This window comes from Trypanosoma rangeli (genome assembly GCF_003719475.1).
Source record: "Trypanosoma rangeli strain AM80 chromosome Unknown Tra_15.4_contig_00118, whole genome shotgun sequence".
NCBI lineage: Eukaryota > Euglenozoa > Kinetoplastea > Trypanosomatida > Trypanosomatidae > Trypanosoma > Trypanosoma rangeli.
Window position 1 is genome coordinate 32,189 of NW_021705862.1, and position 18,310 is coordinate 50,498.

General features: G+C 46.1%; 8 protein-coding genes and 2 pseudogenes across 8 annotated transcripts, besides 5 other annotated features; 7 read left to right on the forward strand and 3 right to left on the reverse strand.

Annotated features, from left to right (window-relative positions):
- Positions 1–37: 37 nt before the first annotated feature.
- Positions 38–54: a microsatellite.
- A 35-nt stretch (positions 55–89) lies between these two features.
- Positions 90–490, reverse strand: TraAM80_04167 (hypothetical protein; annotated as a pseudogene).
- A 108-nt stretch (positions 491–598) lies between these two features.
- Positions 599–622: a microsatellite.
- Positions 623–706: 84 nt separating this feature from the next.
- TraAM80_04168 (putative pyruvate dehydrogenase (lipoamide) kinase) lies at positions 707–2,368 on the reverse strand (the record flags this gene model as incomplete). Its single annotated transcript, XM_029381105.1, has 1 exon — positions 707–2,368. The coding sequence occupies one exon, from the start codon at positions 2,366–2,368 to the stop codon at positions 707–709; it is 1,662 nt and encodes a 553-aa protein (XP_029239060.1).
- A 214-nt stretch (positions 2,369–2,582) lies between these two features.
- On the reverse strand, positions 2,583–3,335 carry TraAM80_04169 (proliferator-activated receptor-interacting protein (PRIP); the record flags this gene model as incomplete). The annotated part of the gene is made up of 1 exon (XM_029381106.1): positions 2,583–3,335. One exon carries the CDS (start codon positions 3,333–3,335, stop codon positions 2,583–2,585), a length of 753 nt encoding a protein of 250 aa, XP_029239061.1.
- A 66-nt stretch (positions 3,336–3,401) lies between these two features.
- Positions 3,402–3,436: a sequence feature (A-rich).
- A 377-nt stretch (positions 3,437–3,813) lies between these two features.
- Positions 3,814–5,238, forward strand: TraAM80_04170 (uncharacterized protein; the record flags this gene model as incomplete). Its single annotated transcript, XM_029381107.1, has 1 exon — positions 3,814–5,238. The coding sequence occupies one exon, from the start codon at positions 3,814–3,816 to the stop codon at positions 5,236–5,238; it is 1,425 nt and encodes a 474-aa protein (XP_029239062.1).
- A 252-nt stretch (positions 5,239–5,490) lies between these two features.
- TraAM80_04171 (ERGIC and golgi family 3) lies at positions 5,491–6,669 on the forward strand (the record flags this gene model as incomplete). Its single annotated transcript, XM_029381108.1, has 1 exon — positions 5,491–6,669. The coding sequence occupies one exon, from the start codon at positions 5,491–5,493 to the stop codon at positions 6,667–6,669; it is 1,179 nt and encodes a 392-aa protein (XP_029239063.1).
- A 244-nt stretch (positions 6,670–6,913) lies between these two features.
- On the forward strand, positions 6,914–7,831 carry TraAM80_04172 (hypothetical protein; annotated as a pseudogene).
- A 172-nt stretch (positions 7,832–8,003) lies between these two features.
- Positions 8,004–8,034: a microsatellite.
- A 182-nt stretch (positions 8,035–8,216) lies between these two features.
- On the forward strand, positions 8,217–9,128 carry TraAM80_04173 (ABC transporter; the record flags this gene model as incomplete). Its single annotated transcript, XM_029381109.1, has 1 exon — positions 8,217–9,128. One exon carries the CDS (start codon positions 8,217–8,219, stop codon positions 9,126–9,128), a length of 912 nt encoding a protein of 303 aa, XP_029239064.1.
- Positions 9,129–9,624: 496 nt separating this feature from the next.
- Positions 9,625–9,651: a microsatellite.
- Positions 9,652–9,692: 41 nt separating this feature from the next.
- TraAM80_04174 (putative SNF2/RAD54 related DNA helicase) lies at positions 9,693–12,647 on the forward strand (the record flags this gene model as incomplete). The annotated part of the gene is made up of 1 exon (XM_029381110.1): positions 9,693–12,647. The coding sequence occupies one exon, from the start codon at positions 9,693–9,695 to the stop codon at positions 12,645–12,647; it is 2,955 nt and encodes a 984-aa protein (XP_029239065.1).
- Positions 12,648–12,833: 186 nt separating this feature from the next.
- Positions 12,834–16,484, forward strand: TraAM80_04175 (putative protein kinase; the record flags this gene model as incomplete). Its single annotated transcript, XM_029381111.1, has 1 exon — positions 12,834–16,484. The coding sequence occupies one exon, from the start codon at positions 12,834–12,836 to the stop codon at positions 16,482–16,484; it is 3,651 nt and encodes a 1,216-aa protein (XP_029239066.1).
- A 470-nt stretch (positions 16,485–16,954) lies between these two features.
- On the forward strand, positions 16,955–18,304 carry TraAM80_04176 (putative MYH7B protein; the record flags this gene model as incomplete). The annotated part of the gene is made up of 1 exon (XM_029381112.1): positions 16,955–18,304. The coding sequence occupies one exon, from the start codon at positions 16,955–16,957 to the stop codon at positions 18,302–18,304; it is 1,350 nt and encodes a 449-aa protein (XP_029239067.1).
- Between the last annotated feature and the right edge of the window lie 6 nt (positions 18,305–18,310).

Below are 18,310 nucleotides of genomic sequence, written 5' to 3' on the forward strand. Positions count from 1 at the left end.
TACAAGAAGTTGTTTTCACAAAAAGCAAAAACGGCGGTAATAATAATAATAATACAGAAATACCACTAATTTGAACTTAACTAAGGCTCAAAATAAATTTGATGGTCCTAAAGCTTGAAATAATGATTTCTTCTTGAGTTGCTTGTTTGCTGTCTCCAGACGAATCTTCCCATTGTCGACAAAGTAAATCTCACGCCAGGTAGGAAGACTTCCTATCCACTTAAATCCACTGTTGCCGTAGTCGAACATTCCACAATCCCATTTAAACTTACGCTGAAAGGTGTTTTCATCTATTTTCTCAATCGGAACCGGATCCAAACAACCCTTTTTTCCCAAATCTAGCCTCGTCCCTTAAAAATTCTAGTACATTTTCACCGTAGTGCATCCCACCCCAAGGGCACCTCAGTGCAGCTCCAGATGCAAGCATTTCACAGGCTTCCTCTCCATGGCCATCCCGACGAAGAGTGAGAAACTTTTCAACCACCTCCACTTCTACACATTCAAATCAAATGTCCAAAAAAACCCTGGAAAATGACATCGGCGCAGAAAAAAAAACATTAAGTATCACATGCAAGAAAAAAAATATACACATGCAACGTTTTTTTAATTTTTTTTTTTTTTTAGTAGGAGGTGTGAAGGAAAAACGTCGTGTTAGTACATATGCTAGCCTCTGAGTGGTGTGTATGTCTGTGTCCACCATGACTTATCAGGGCCTTATTTTGGCAGACTTTGCATCAAAGCGTTCACGAGGTGAATCTGTAATAAAACTTTCGGCAACGTTGGCATGAAAGGCCCGTTCGGTTTCCATGTTCTTCTCCACAGCATCACGGGATCTCTCTGCGAGTTCTAGAGGGTACGTCGGGTCAAGCGCCATCCTAACAGCTTGAGCCACATCGTCCTCATCATCTCCACTCTGCTCTTGAAGCATTTGCATCATGCGCTTCTTGTAATCTCCCCAATCACCTCCCATTAGTTCCACTTGATTTTTCATTACGACTCGTCTTAATTTGTTTATGTTTTTATTTCTCCAATACGAGGCTACGGAAGATGGTGGCTGGGCTCCTGGTATTTGATGAATAAACGCAAAGTGATTTAGGGACTCCACCTTGTGTAGAATCCAAAGCTCACTTCGCAACTGTTTTTTCAATTCCTTGGGAAGTCTAGAACGATGTTCCGTTGGAATATGGGAAAGAACACCTTTGTTTCTAATAGGCACATCGTAGTAGTCTAAAAGAATCCATCTCCTATTTACTTTAATTTCATATTCAATAGGGTTCGGTTCCTGCGGCTTTAAAATAGAATAAAGATTCGTGCAACAAATAGCTATAACTCCAGACTCTGTAAGGTGTGCATCTGCCGCTTCAAAAAATTGCTCCAATCGACCCGCAAATGCGTTCATCCCAGGTGCATACCCATCATCCACTTCAGCAAAAAAAGAACTAAACGATCCCTGATCGGGACAAAAGACCATCAAATCAAACTTGCGTATTCTTGAGGATTCCTTATAGTCATTAGGATCAGGCAACATTTCACACACTCGAAAACTAATTGAATCAAAACGCTTACCCATAAGTTGAGCATCTCTTCTACTAGAGGCCACAGCTCTTGGATTTGGATCAACACCTCGAACAATGGGAACGCCACAATATTTAGTCACAAAAGCAGCAGACCCACAACCACTCCATACGACAAGTGCTTTGTGCAAGAATAAAGGACCTTTGAAATTCGTTAGCCATTGCTTGTACAATAGGAGAGGTTCCATATCAACTTTGGAAGGAGCTGAAACACCAAAGGGTGGATGAACCTTGTGGTGCCTAGGTAGTAAGGGGGCCAATGTTGCCCCCTGCTCAAAATGTGAAAAGCTTCGAAGCAATTGAAGGTATTCATCGTATGTCAGATGGGTATGATCCACCACCGGGAAGTACTCTTCAACAAAAACCTGAAACCTCTTCCATAAAACCTGGGACCATTTAAAATTATCAAAAAATATGTTTTGAATACCAAAACTAGTATTCAACTCGGGATCATTAAAGTCCTCTAATACCCAAAAGTCTCGACGAATCAGTAAGCGACTACACAATTCCTTTAATCTCAACTGTAAACCAACCAACTCTGGTGCAGAAACCGCAGGGTATTCTGATTGTGTCATATGTCTAATACCCACATGGGCTCGGTGAATAGTTTCAATTTTATTTAAAGGAGCCACAAAAAAACCATTCTTCACCAATGCCCAAATGTTATCTAGCGGTTCAGATCCATCAAGCGGCACATACCCTAATGGATATCGATGAGGATCCTTGGTGGCTTCAGGACGTAATATGAGGCCTCTACCACAACAGACCAAGTCTACCAGTCGGAATCTTTTCATCCTTGCACAGAGTTACACGGAGAAAAAGCAAGAAAGCAACAGAGTAATTTATTCATTGTAATAAGAACAAGTTAGTAAACATGAATCACAACAATGCCGACAAAAGAGCAGGTCAACAATAACGAAAAAAACTACAAAACGTGGCTTCCACGTTAAGAACACCTAATTAAACACAAAGACTAAGAAAAAGACAAGAAAGAACGAGTAACCCTTTTCATTGACCACGAACTCGTTTCTGAGGACGTGGAAGTATTTTATTTTTTAAAGAATATGCTGGTGCAGCGGGTGCTTTTAGTGAAGAACAGTCTAACAGATCACCCCAATAAAGGGTGACAGCCTTGCATCTCTCGTTCAAGTAATGCCTGTATACAGCAAAATTCCCCCTAAACCCACGAGGAATAACAGAGTACAAAAGGACATTACGGGGCAAAAATATGGTGATATTTTTTGAGAATGCCGTAATAAACCTAAAAAGCTCTGAAAAATCCATACCTATAGCTTCACGTAGAGAGTTCTCGATGTCAAAAGTTGGTGAAGCAGCATATAACTGTCCTCCCCATGGAGGGGAGCAATGTACCGCCTCAACCTCTAGATTATCTGGTTTCAAGCTACGGAAATCACAACAGTGAAAAGAAACGCGATTTCCCACACCGTAAACCTCCACATTCTTTTTAGCAGCCGCTATGGCATCTGGGTCTTTATCAACAGCGATAACCTTGTCATAAACCAGAGCTAGTTGGGTCGTATCTCCACCACATCCACAAAAAAGATCAAGGACACAGGTTGTCTTCTTCAGAGTTTTATGGAGTTCAGCGGAGGAACGCGCAATAGCTTCGGGTGTAACCTCACACCAACCCCTTTGTGTCATCCACACACCCTCATCAAATCGCGACCACAATCGATGCCGCTGCCCATAGTACTTTTCAACTAGAGGATCGTCTGAAAAGGCAACCCCCAGTCTTGCCATTTTCTCCGACGCCAATGCTATTCGTTATGCGCGTAACTACCGAGAGCTTCAGACACTCAAATGGTGGAAAAAACAGAGAAACCTAGAAATAAAGAAAGAAAAAGAGGGGGGAGGATGCAAGAAAATATACCAAAAACAAAACACAAACATATGTATATATACAAAAAAGACGAGCCTCCCCCGCGAAGGCCTCTTCGTCGGCACCAAAAAGAGCACCACAACGCGAACACCGGCGACGGGACGTTCGCCTGGGTCCCCCCTTCGTCGCCGCAGCCGCCCGCCACGCTGGCTCTCCTCATGCCACGCGGGGCTTCCAGCCTGCCACCGTTTGTTCTAGATACCGGTGGTAACTTATATTTTTTTTCTTTGCAATATTGCCGCTGATATTTGCTTCCTCTCTTTAAAGGGACATACATACCGATACACCCAAATATAGATATATAAGCTCGGCGTCTCAGCTGTTTTTCCTGCAGCTGGGATGGGGGACGATTTGTTCCGGCGCCGCCTCAGAAGGTTTTATGAGGTACATAATCCCTCATGCCTTTCTTCTGTAGATGCCATCTGGCAGACGTACCACGACCGCGAGGAAGACATTTTTAGAGTTCTAGTTGACAAGTATGGACCCGAGCCTGTTTTGCAGGAGAGTATTGGTGGTACATCGCATGAGCAAATCTGTGGACTGAACTCGCCTCTGGGCCGAATGTCGCCACCCTTGAATAATTTCTACATGCAAAAAGAATCCCAAAAAACGACAGAGCATACTGAAAATACAAGAAATCCTGTGGGGCCCGGAGCAGAATTGTCTTCTGCCTTTAAAAACTTTGATACCAATGCGGCGAAGAGGCTACATTATCCTCAATCAACCATTTTAAAAAATGAAAAAAAATGCAATTTGAGAGAAAAATTAATTGATTTTTATCGGACGCATAACAGTTCCATGATCCCCTTTGTGGATGAAGTTATTGAGAATTACAATGGCAATGAGAAAAGGATGTTTGGGGATCTTCACTGTCAATACAGGATGGCAAACGAGTTGATTCTTCCCGTGACTCCTTCTTCTTTCGATGACGCGAATGCCGTAATAAAACGTCTTAGTGATGCGCTGGAGAAAAAAACTGCTGAAACACTTGCACTGAAAAAAGATAAGGAATATATTGCAGAGGAATTGAACTTGTCCAATAAATTACGAAAAGAAGGCCATGAAAACGAAAAACGGCTAGAGACACAATTACTAACTGCCAGAGAACAGCTTCAAGCGCGTTATGACAACCCTGAATTGGAGATTAAAACAGCTGAATTGATTGTCGTACAAAAAGATAAGGAACGACTCGCAAAGGAGCTGGATATTTCAAATAAACTTTTGGAAGGTGTTCAGGAGAAGGAGAAAACGTTGAGGTCGCAGTTGTTATCTACTGCAGAAGAATTGAGAGCCAAAGAGGAGTTCATTTCAGATGGTGCTCGTCAAAGAGATGAGGCTCAGATTACTAGGAATTGTTTGCAGACTGAATTATTGACTGTTAGAAAGGAATGTTCTGGTCTGCGTTCCACTGTATTTAACTTGGGAAATCGTATCCGGGTTCTAGAAGTAGAAAAACAACAACTTCTTGGGGAGCTAAAGGAAGCAGAGAAGCGCGTCTTTGATGCTGGAGATCTGCTTTCTAAGGAACGTCAAAAAAATTTCTCACTAATTAAAGAGGTAAACAGGTTGAAGCTGACCAGTGGAGGAACCCTAAGTAAAGCTGATTTCACAACTATTGTTAAAGAGATAGAGAAGCAGATTTCGGAGCATTATGAATCAGAATTGACTCAATGCCGGAAAGAAATTAACGATTATTATTGTTACGCGGAAAATCAGTTGCGTCGTCGTGACGCTCTTATTGCAGAGCTAAGTGTTGATCGTTGATTACGCTCAAATGATATTTAGTGGAGACGCTTGTAGAGTACTTTTGTTATAGTGTTGCATTGTTGTTTTGATATGCATGCTGCATTTACCGGTTATCACGTGCTGATATTGGAATATTTTTTTCTATATATGCATATTGTGTGTGTTTTTTTATTCTGTGATTTTTTGATATCTATTTTCCACATTTTTTATTTTTATTATTGCGTGGCCGAAAGTGTGTGTGTCCAGGGTTGTTTCTATATATATATATATATGTCTGTTCTTCGACAGAGGTCTCTGCTGGTTGCAGAGAAACCTCTTCAGATGCCGCTTTTGAAGAAGGTCGCAGCTGTAGATCTGTTTCCCAAGCCAAAAGATGACTATTCTCGTACTCAGACGTATCGCGGTGCCCTGGTGAGCTTAGTTACCGTGATTGTAATTGGGTTGCTTGTTTTTTGGGAGGTTGGATCTTACATAATGGGAAGAGATGCATACAAAACGGAACTAAGTGTTGATACGAGTGTAGCGACAGAAGTGGACTTTAACCTGGACATCACCTTCCCTAAAGTGCCCTGCCATGAAATTTCACTGGACGTACTAGATGTTACGGGGACATTTAAGTTTAATGTCACACGTAACATTTTAAAAACCCCTGTGGATCAAAAGGGGAATCCCGCTTTTTTTGGGTATCGCCAAAGTGTTGGGCAACACGGTATTACCCATTACGAAGCCAAAGGTGATCCTAACTCACCGAAGTTTTGTGGAAGGTGCCTATTTGATAAGGCTTATGAAGATATTGGGAATGATCAAAATCGTTGTTGTAACACCTGTGACGAAGTCATGAAGGCACATGACCAACACAATTTACCAAGACCCCCGAAAGCTGAAGTTGAACAATGCATCTACGAGTTGTCGCGTGTCAATCCAGGATGTAATTACAAGGGCACATTGAGGTTGAGGAAAGTCAGTGGAAGGCTTTTCTTTGCACCAAAGCGAATGGGTGGTGGATTTCAAATCGATGATGTTATGCATTTTGATTCAAGTCATATCATTAATAAACTTACTATTGGTGATGAACGTGTTACCCGTTTTTCTCGTCGTGGTGTTCACTATCCACTCAATGGCCATGCTTTTGATGCCCAGAGGCGCTTTTCTGAAATTCGATACTTTTTAAAGGTGGTGCCAACGATGTACCTTAGTTGGAAAAATGTTGGTTTGAACGAAACCTATGAGTATGGTGTGCAGTGGGATCATCGCTTTATACCCATAGGATTTGGACAACTTCCTTCAGTTTCTTTTGGGTTTGAGTTTCAGCCAATCCAGGTGAATAATTACTTCAAGCGGCCATCTTTTACCCATTTTTTGGTGCAACTATGCGGCATTGTTGGTGGACTTTTTGTTGTTCTTGGTTCGATCGACTCTCTTTTTACGTGGATGGGAAACTTGTTCTGAGAATATACAAAAAAAAAGAGGAATTTTTTCGATCGGACAGTTTAGGTGCGAGCAGAAGGCAATGTGTTTCTGTCGTTTTTATTCTCTTGTGGGAGAATTTTTTATGATGTTACTTTTTTGTGTTATCATTGCTGAATCTGGGTTTCAGCTGATTTGCCTTGATCCCATATATATATAATACGTTATTCCTAGCTTCTTTTTTCTGCTTGTATATGTTGTTTGTATAGTGAACTAAGTTTGAGACAATGAAACGATGTTTGGTCCTGGCAGCTGAGGCAGAAATGCCAGGGATATTACCTGACTGGGCCATAAAGAGGCATACGAAGCTGGCTACAGCCTTGGATAGACTGGGTGTTTGACTTTTCTCCATGGCGAAAAAAAGTGATCGTACTGAGTGACAGGAAGCTAGGAATCCAACCCAAAGAAACACTCTATCGCATACCAAGACTCCTCGCTGTTAATGGTGTGCGGTCAACCGTAATGGATAATATACTTATCGCTCCCAGTGCTTTTGTTTCGGGCGACGTTCGAATGGGACGGAAGAATTACATTGGCTATAATGCTACTATTCGCGCTGAAAAGCTGAAACGATCTTTCTTGGTGAAAGCTGTAACGTACAGGAAAAGGCCGTTGTGAACGGAAACACCACAGTTGGAAAGTGGACATCTATTGAACCCATGTCCATAGTTGAGTTGGCTGATATATCATCCTGCTCATTTGTGGGTGCAAACGCCATTGTTATGAAGGGAGCAAGGATGGAATCTGGTTCAATGCTCTGTGCAGCCTCTGTACTTCAATCAGATGCCATTATTCCTTCTGGAGTAATGTGTAATGTGTTCCGGGAATCCAGCTGAAAAGATTAGGGATTTAACTGAAAATGAGCAAGAGGATATAGTAAAGGCCGCAAAGCATATGGTTCTTCTTGCGATAGAACATAGAGCTTCATGGGAGCTTACAGGGGAGGAGCTAGAGGACCAACGCGAGGCTCGTGAGCAGTTTGCCCGATATGCAGAGAAACAACCGAGAGATTCGAACGAAACCCATGTATATTAAAGAACCTCCACGGCCGAGTAGAAAGGCTACGGGTAGGAAGATACCGCAGGAGATGTTAGATGGTGGGGAGCATAAGCCACCCATGGCAGAGAGTATTCATCAGGGATATTAAATATTGGGTTTGGTTGGGTTGGATTTTATTATTTATTGTTGTTGATTTGAATGGAGTAATGAAAAGATGAAATAATAAAAGTTTCCTTAGAGGAAGGGTGGCCAGTGTCTTAGTCTTGGTCACAGTAGGAGAAACAGGAGGAGGAGCTATCGTGGAAAGTACAATCCAGTGTTTTTTTTTTGTTGTTGTTGTGGCTGTTGCACTTTCCTTCTTTATCTTCCTGCTGTTGTGGTAGGCAAGGTGATAATGTGGCCGGAACTATGCGTCTACTGTTTTGGAGGTGTTGATTGTAGTTATCCATTTTTCTATTTCTCCTCGTTTTTCTTTTTTTTTTCCTGGTGCATTTGTGCGGCGACTAGAACTTCATCGAGTGTTGGGGCGTATGGAATCCGAGGAAGATACGTCGGTCGTGTCATGCGAAAATATCCACAAAACATATCTTCTTGGCTCCGAAGGTGTTTCTGCTCTCCGCGGGGTTGCAGTTGATATAAAACGGGGTGAATTTGTTGTTCTCTACGGGACAAGTGGAGGTGGGAAAAGTACTCTACTTAATGTGCTTGGAACAATTGATTTCCCGACGAAAGGCAATCTTTATCTATTTGGCCAGCGAATCACAGAGCAAACTCCAGACAGCGTGCTTGCTCATATTCGATGTCATCGAATAGGGTTTGTATTCCAATCCTTTAATCTTTTGTCTTCTATGGATGCGTTGGGAAACGTTTCTCTTCCAATGACAATTGCAGGAACGCGATCAGCTGCTGAAATAAAAGAGCGGGCGAAGGATCTTCTAGTTTCTGTTGGCCTTGGTGATCGTTTGTATCATTTTCCTTCCATGTTGTCTGGTGGAGAACAACAGCGTGTGACCATAGCACGGGCACTAGTAAATGATCCCGAAATACTCTTATTGGACGAGCCAACTGGAGATCTTGATAGGAGAAACACCATACTGGTAATGAATATCCTGACGAAGCTTAATCGTGATAATGGGCTTACGATGGTTATGGTGACTCACGACGTGAACATGAAGCCGTACTCTCACCGAGTCTTGTATTTACGAGACGGCAAATTGCAACGTATAGAGACCATTGACCCTCGAGTTCGAGAAATGGCCCTAAACAGACTGAAAAAGGAAGCTGAAAAAGCACTTCAAGGGATAAATGATGACAAGGCTCTCAACATGGTGTCGGTGGTACGCAACCCTGCAGACTACGCCACCGCTGCCGCCCAGTGTCAAATGTCTTTTGAAGATGATCCAGGAATGCAAGAGGTTGTGAAGGTTCTCTTTGCGGTGTAGTCTCTCTGTTGGGAAAATAGCAGTTATTACTTATATTTGTGTTTTGTTTTGGGGTTCCTTTGGGGCTTTTACTTCGGCTTCACTACGGGTTTTTATTTGTCTATGCAGTTACAAAAAGTGGAGATGTATGGCATGAAGAGTAAAAAAAATTTTTTTAGTTTGTTTGCTTGCTTTTGTTGCGTTGTATTCTTGTTGCAGGAGCTACGAGTATTGCTTTCTACTTGCATGTTTGTTTTGTGTCATTCCTTCATGGTGATTCAAGGCCTCAACACATACACGATGCAAAAGAATGGGCCACAGTTCTCTAAAGTGGTTTTCTGTTTCTTTCGTCTTGCTTGGCTTTGGAGCGAAAATGATCATGCGTAAGATGCCACTCTACACCCTGTGTGAAGGAGGTCGTTAATGCTGACCCATGGTTTTACTTTTGGAAAGCAGCATAGCCAAACGCGACTTGAATAGTAAAAGATGCCAGGAAAAAGATGTTTTTTTTTTTGTTTCTCTCTCTCTCTTACTCTCTCTCTCTTTGTACTGGACTACAGCATACATGAAGGTGCATTACGCACAATGGAACAGTTCCTTGCAGATGGGCAAAAGTGCTGCGTGAACTGCAAGTTTTGGCGAAGGTTTAAACAATCTCGATTTGGCTGTGTTTTTGTATGCGGCTGCCCTGGTGTGTTCATAGACTTTCAAAAGGTTCTTCGTGATTTCGTGACCGACATTCGTTCTGGAGCACGGTCCGTTGAGTTTCTTCCTATCATCTCTGGACGTGTTGCAACCGATCACATGAAAGTTGCCCAGGTTGAGTTGGACCTGCGAACAAACTCTATTGAACTGCGCATTATGAACACAACGCCGGCAGACGCGCTGCATATCCTTGAGGGGATGCCACTGAGCTTGGACCAATGGACCACGACGAAGGAAGGGTGCTTCCGCTTTCCTCTTGACGTTCTAGACATGCTGGTCCATGAACTTAAGATGGTGTCAGACACTAGTGAGGATGGCCTCTACGTCAATGCGCCCTCAACATGTTGCAGGGAAATGAGTTTGGCCTCAAGAACGGCCAATTCGTTTCAGTTAAGCGAGTTGTTACCGGCGAGACTCTTTTCGGCATTGCAGCAGCATCAAATAGATGGCATTTGTAAGGCTTTGGCGTTTGGTGGCCGTGCACTCTTTGCGGATGAGATGGGAGTAGGCAAGACTCTTCAAGCGATCGGGACCGTTGCGGCGCTCAGTGCTTTTCCGACTCTCATCGTGTGCCCGGCCGCCTTGCGCTACATGTGGGTCGAGGAAGTGGAAAAGTGGCTGGCAGAGACAGTTGAAATGGAGGACATTCACGTTATAACCTCCTCCAGTCAATTTCTCTCTGTAAGTGATGCCCCCAAGGTGGTAGTAACAAGCTATCATATGGTTTCTATACTTGCCGCGCAAATGAGGAGCCGCGAGTGGAGCTGCGTCGTTGTGGATGAAAGTCACACGCTACACACAACGCTGGATGCCTCCAGTGACGCCCAGTACACATCACTGGTGTGCGAGCTTGGAAAACGCGCAAAGTACTGTCTCCTGCTTAGTGGAACGCCCTCATTGACGTCGCCCTTTGATCTGTTTAATCAAATTGATACTCTTCGCAGTGGGGTGTTTGGCCAAACCCGGTTTGACTTTGCGCTGCGGTACTGTCGCATGGAATTTTTGCCCCATTTTAGGGTCTGTGAGTGTATACGCAACGTGGAATTGCACTCTCTACTTGAGGCGACTTGCATGATCCGTCGCCTCAAGTCGGAAACGCTAATTGATTTGCCCTCCAAGCAGCGTATTCTCCTGCGTCTTCCGGAGACAGTAGTGCATGGCCAACGGAGAGAAGTTTATTTTCAGAAGGAGTATTCTCTCAGCTGGGGGCGCAAACGTGACGAAATAATGGAGGTTGTTGACTTTCTTCTTAAAAAGTACACTAAAGTAGTTCTCTTTGCACATCACATTAAATTGCTGGATGTGTTAACAACACATGTGAGCAAGCAGAAGGTTTCATGGATCCGCATCGATGGGAGCACCCCAATGTCCGCACGGGCGACGTCGCTGTCATGGTTTAATCAGGGTGATGTTCGAGTTGCGATTATAGGCATCACTGCCTGCGCCGTTGGAATACACTTGACGGGGGCATCTTGTGCCCTATTTGCAGAGCTTCCGCCTGACGCGACGTGGATGCAGCAGGCGGAAGATCGACTGCATCGCCCAGGCCAAGTGAGGCATGTCGTTTTTTTCTACATTGTGGGGACCAGTTCCTTTTTTGATGGTGAGCTCTTCGCCCGCCTCTGTCGGTCCTTTCAGACGGTTCGTCGCACCACCGATGGGGTGCCTGTATCGCTCACTGCAAGCTATGCAAGCCACACAGAGTCGTTTGGTGACGTCACAGAGACAAACTTGGCCGTGGTTAAAAATTCAACTGCATCCTTTAATCTTGCGGCTACAGTGCCGTTGCTTTTTCGCATTAGCTCCAACACCGGACGCATTCACGTCAGACAGGGCGGTAAGTATTTATTGAGTTTATCGCTCGACGAAGCGCGGCAGCACTGGTCTCTCACGGACGACTTCTCACATGAGCTAAGACGGTTTATCTTGAATGTTGAGTCCCTGTCGTTTTTTGAGCGTCGCCGAATGAGGTCGGCTTCTGTTTGGCTGCCATCGAATTTCTCCTGGTGGAGCGAGAAGGCGCGGTGCAAGACGTTTCTTCGTTACGCCCATGAGGGTCCGGTTCTGGGAAGAATCTTTTTTTGGAAGGTCAATCGCTGCTTGTACCCCTCCACTTTCTACGCCGCACTACTCTCTGCGTTGGGGGAGGCCTACGCGCCGCTCTGTTTGGAGTGCAAGGGTTCTTTCCCGTGTTCATTCTCTCCATCACCAGGCGACGTTGTGTGCATCGAAAAAGACATCGACATGTTTTGCAGTGGTCGCTGCCGTGCTGCCTTTTACATTAAACGCTCCGGGTCTGCCGTTCGACGAAGTGTTCGGGAGGCCGACCATGGCATTTGCTCGCATTGTCATGTTGATTGCGAGGTACTTTGTGCACAGCTGGTTGCCGCAACGACGGGACAAGAGCGTGAGGTCATTTTGGACCGCATGCATCCACAAATGCGGCAGTATCCGGCACTGTTTAATCGAATTATCGAAAATCCGGTTGCCGGAAACGTTTGGAATGCCGATCATGTCTTGCCTGTGAGTCAGGGCGGCGGGCAGGCGATGATGGACAACCTTCAAACCCTATGTGTCGCGTGCCATGCGGAGAAGACACTGCGTGAGTCGGAAATGCGACGCAGAGGCGCTGTCAAGCGAAGCTACCGCACCACGGTGGAAATGTCTAGCACTCACTTCACAGTGAAGGCCCCGCGGCGTGTGACTGCAGAACGTTTGTTGCTTTTGAAGGAAGGGACCTCGTACTTTGCTCTCCTCTCCGTGTTGTTGTTTTTGGGTTTTTGGTTTTTCTGCGGTTTTATTCCCTGTTCTACTGGGGGGGGGGGTCATTTTTAATTTTTTTTTTCTTTGACGGACATTTGATGCGCTCCCATTCCTTGCCTATTTCCTCGTTTTTTCAACCGCCACGCGCAGATCAGCAACACAAAGCCGACGGAAGCCGACGCGTGCAGGGAGGGAAGCAAGTAGGTGCAAGGGAAGAAAAAGTAGAGTAAGCGGCACCCATATTACATTTTACTTTTTATGGGTTCTGGTGAGGAAGGCTCTAATACATGTTTTGTTTTCGATATTATTGGTGAGGGGCAGACGGAGATCAGTGACACCATCGCAGATGAAATTGAGTTTTTGAAGCAGAACTACGACAGTATTGAGGTCGTAGAACTTGAGGGATTCTACCCAAAGGTGTTACTCACCCTCGAGGCGGAGTCAAACCCCAAGCGTCGTGTGGTGCTTGAGGTTGCCATCGTTGCTGGCTACCCCTTCGTTGCCCCGAGAGTACGAATTCAACTCCCAGAGGGTGTCACGCCTGAGTGCAGCGTGGCGCTGGATGAGTCCGAGGCGCATCAGATTCAGGCGGAGGTGCGAGAAGCCATTAGTCCCTGTCTTCTCGCAGGCGTCCCTTGTGTTATGCAGATCATCTCCGTGGTGGAACGTGTGCTGTCTAGCGGCATCCAACGTTCATGTACGCCGAGGCATGCGAAACCCGTCGATGCTGCGGAACTTCCACCTTCCCAGACGACGCTAAAAGCGCAGGAGTTGATAAGGATCTGCATTCTATTGCTCCATCTACTTAATAAATGTTGCCATTTGAAGGACCCTGAATCCATGGAAGAGGCCAAAAGCAATTTTCAGCTACTAGCTCATTACTTGATAAATGACTTGAAGCTTATACCAAAAAAGCTGCTTAAATGCATACCTTGGAAGTATGATTATACTCAACGCGCTTTTCGCGAAACTGTCCGCGAATCTATGGATGGAACCGACAATATTACCAAGTGGTTTTGGTCTCAAGAGGAGGGTAGTGGCGCCTTTCAAAACAGTTCGCCTGGACGATACAAGAATGAGTTTATTCAGCAACGCAAGTTGGGCTCTGGTGGGTTTGCCCCGGTTTTTGTTTGCCGCAAAAAAGTGGATGGCCGTCTGTATGCCGTTAAGAAAATTCTCACCAAAAAGGACCAATCAGAAAAAGTTCTAAGGGAGGTTCAGAGTTTGGCAGCCCTGAGTCACAAAAACATTGTCCGCTACTATGACGCATGGATGGAGCCTGGATGCGACGAGGACCTGTTAAGCTATGCATCTCTTCCAGAGGAGACAGAGGAGGATGAAAAAGAGGGGAGCCGTGAATTAATGGATACTTTACACCTGGACGCTAAGGCAAGGCGGCAGTCGTTTTGGGATGATAGCTCGGAGACAAGCAGTGCAGCCGATGCATCAAGTGAGGAAAGTTGCTCCTGTACCTCCTCAGACGACGACTCCCCCCGAGGTATTTTGAACACCCCATACATTGCCCACTCTGAGGACTATCGCACACTTTATATTCAAATGGAATTGTGCTCCAAGAACACACTACGGCACATGATTGATGAGTCTGACAGGGGTGAAACAAGCCTTTTTTCTTCTGAGAATGGAGAAAAAATGGCGGCACGGATTTTTCGTCAATTGCTGACGGTTGTGGCTCACTTTCACAGGGAGAAAATTGTGCACCGTGACCTCAAGCCCGATAACATTCTGTTCGAAATGGAGGAGTCAGCGAGTGGAAGTGAAATTGAGGGCATTCGCGTGGCGGATTTTGGCTTGGCGCGGACGATGCAGTCATCGGTAAAACGAAATCCCAACAGCTTTGAGATGGATGACCTTAATGCGCTTGTTGACCGTGAGGATGGCTGTTTCCCGACAGGAAACTTGGGATCTGTTCTGTACTGTGCTCCTGAGCAAGAGCGCGGTGAGGACTATGACTTTAAGGTGGATGAGTACAGCCTGGGGATGATAGCGCTTGAGATGTGGCTTGCTGTCGCAGGTAAAGGCTTCAGGGAGCGCTTTAATATTATGACAGAAGTTAGTCGTGGAAATAAGCTTCCCGAGTGGTTTTTAAAGTGGAATCCAAGAATGGCAAATGTAATTGCTGGCCTTATTGAATGGGACCCGAGTTCACGGCGCTCATGTGAAGAGCTTCTCATCACGGCTGATCTCCCTGGCGATCCTGCGGACATTGTGGAGGCATTGGAAACGATTGAGCGACACAGGGAACGTATTACCGGCCGTGTGCTTCACTGTATTCAGAAAATGATGATGACTCACTACCGCAAGCCAGCACCGCAGGTAAAGGATTATACAAAGTCACTCACTAATACAGTTTTACTTGATCTCATACAGGCAATTAACATTATTGGGTACCTTCACGGTGCTGTCCCCGTGGCCTGCTATGATTCAATGATTCCTATGAATCCCTCACTTGGTGAGTTCGAGGTTCCATGTGTTATTGACATGCGGTCAAGAGTGTGGGCAACCCCATCACAACCACATCTTGCTATAGCCCACTTTTTCGGCCACCTGACGCATCCTCACATCGGCTCTTTTTATCAATTCTTTCACAGAACACGACCCTACGCGGTATTTACGACGCCGTTGTGTCCATCTGGAATTGCGGAGGAAGCAGTTATCGATCCGGTGCTATCCTTTCTCCATCTATTGTCTGTGTTTGATTTGAACACCAAACTTAACCTCATTATCTCCCACGCCCACTGGTTGAATGCAACCTGTTCGCGCGAGTCCAGTCCAAAGGTTTCGTATGATGATCTATCGGAAGTGGGTGGTCCGATTGAATCAAGTGACCTGATTCTGCCGCTTGTTTCTAGGATGGATGGGGCCTTTGTTGAAGCGCGTCTATTAAGGCCCTCATGGGATAGACTAGAATCCGTACGAAGCTTCACCACTCTATTACTTGAGGTTCTGCCTTTGTTTGGGAAGCAGGTTGCCTCGAACGTCAGCATAAGCATTGATCCTGCCCTGAAGCCAAGTGAGACATCTGTGGATAGGGCATTTCTCGAGCATGGGCTTATTCTCGAATGTCGTACACAAGGCGAGGGTAGGCCAGTGGCATTTTTCTGTAACCTTGAAAACTTCACGAGTAAGTGTCTTCCAAGGGGGTCTGATATGCCTGCAGTTAGTTTGAGTGTCGATCTTTTTGAGCTGGGGGCAGTGGGAAAACACGTTCACTTTCAACAGAAGTCTCTGCTGCTTAGCGGGGTGGGAATTTGCCGTCAAGACGTTTACGCACCGGGTCAAATGAGTTCCATCATCGCCGCAGCTGTGAAGGTGTGGAGTGGCAACGTACGAGCCTGCCTGTGTGTGGATCATGACAGCCGTGCCTTTTGCAAAGCCATGAAGGCAAGAAATTTGTCCATGGTGTTGCTGGATGGGTCCCGGTTTGCATCGCTTGAGTCTGTGCAGCACGGTAAGGTGCGAACTCGCAGAGACGCCATTTCCGGGGATTTATGCGTGGCCATACGAAAGCTCAACGGGGCGGAGTTGATGGAGGACGTTCAGCCAAGGGAGCCTGCGATATTTATTAGGGAAGAAAAGGCAAAGACGTTTTCTGCAGAGGAGGCTAGTGAAATTTACTCCATCATTGTAAAATCCATCTCCCACATCCTGGTGGTGGATTCAGAGGCCAAGACGGTGGAGTGCGGCCTAAAAAAGTTCATGGGACACTCGATACCAACTGAGGTGGATACCCCCAAAGCCGCCGAGCTTAGTAAGTGGCTAAAAAGCAACATGTCGGCACACGGTGTGCTGCCTATTTTTTCTACCCATGACAGGACCGTGTCCTTCTTTGTCAACCAGAATATATTCCGCCGCATAGGCCATAGCGATGGTGGGAGGAGGAAGAAATAGCTGAGGGTGGGGAGCCGGAAATGCAACGACACACACTCCGTTCTCCACGAGAGAGGGAGACTGCGGTAGGGTGCAGGCGTGTTCGCTCCGTGGAAGCCCAATCCGGAAGAGAAGCAGAAACAGCAAACACCATGCCCGCTGGCCGCCGTCGCCACTGTCTTCTGCTTGTGTCTCTTGCCACCCCCTGCCAATTCCGGCAACGCCGCAGGCAATCCTCCACTACGTCTTCTTCTGTTTCTTTTTTTTTTTCTGCTCTTGACTTTCATGAATTTCATTTTGCCTTTCAGCTCCAGTTGGGAAGCAAAGCAGAGAACGTGGAAAAAAGGCGGTAAGTGAGGGAAAGAGCGAGGGCACAAACACACACACATCGACATACAGCCATACCCGCAAAAGGAAACAGGGAAGAGGCGTAAAGAGCGGCGGGAGAGATTTAAAACAAGCACGCTCTAACAAAAAGCGCGAGTGTTCGCATGGCGCACTTCTTCAAGAAACACACACACACCGCCTCATCTCCGGATACGGAGGAATTGGAGATGCTGCGGCAAAAGGTTGGCACTCTGGAGGAGGTTGTTAGGCGGGCAGAGGAGGACTTGCGGGAAGAGCGAAAAACGCTTTCCATGCTGCAACTTAAGACGACCCAGTGGAAGGAAAAGGTTAAAGAGCTCTACAGTAAGGATCAGGTACGTATCGCACAACTGGAAGATGAATTGAAAGTCATCAAGGCACTGCACGACACTGCGCCGGTTCCCATCACCGCGGAGATGCAGTCGTTGCTGGACAAGGCGCTTTCTACGCTGCGCGACGAGCACGAGCGTGGGTTGGGAGCAAAGCAGCAGGAGCTGAACAAGGCACTTGCCACTGTGTCGGACCGCGAGTTGGAACTCGCAAAGAGCCATCGTGAGATGAAGGCTCTCCAAGATCAGTACATTGTGAGCCAACAACACTTCACGCACGAACTGGAGTTGCTTAACAGGCACCATGAAAAAGAAATACAGCAACTCAATGCACAAGTGGAGGCGTCGGACAAGACCCAAGAACTCAGAAGCCACATAAGGAAGCAGGAGAAGGAAATCCAGGACTTGGAGCAACACTCCGCCCAACAGGCAGTTCTCACTGGAGAGTTGCAGACAGAAATTGTGGAACTCACGGAAACAAATACCAAGCTACAGAGAGAACTTGAGGAGGCCATTGCCAACATGTCCACCGTCCTTGAGAAGCAGCGATTATGGAAAGAGGGAGTTAAAAACATAAAGCTGCAGGATATGAAGATTATTCACGATCTGCAAGAGGAACTTGAAAAACAAAAGCAAGCAATATCCACGGAAAAAGTGAAGGAGGAGAAGCTTCAGTCCGTCGAAAAAAATAAGGACATATCACAAGATCTTCATAACTCACAAAAGCAGACGCCTGAGGGAATAAACCTCATTCACACAGTGACCGACCCTCTTCCAGAAAATCTATCTAACCTCTCGCACTGCAAAGAACACACAAACAAATACCAAACATCCCTCATCGAAACCCCACCGGCACCTCCGCACACGCTCTCTACTAATTCTATTGCATCGTCTCCAATGCAAACAAAAAACGGTGAAGCAAATATTAATAAAGCGGCGTTAGCAGTGAACCTGCGTGCCCAGCTGGAAGAGGCCGTGCGGCAGCGCGAGGAGGTGCAGCAAGAGCTGGTGCGAACGGGTGAGGAGCTGAGCAGCCTCCGTGAACAGGGCGGTCGGATACTGCAAACCTGCGTGCCCAGCTGGAAGAGGCCGTGCGGCAGCGCGAGGAGGTGCAGCAGGAGCTGGTGCGAACGGGTGAGGAGCTGAGCAGCC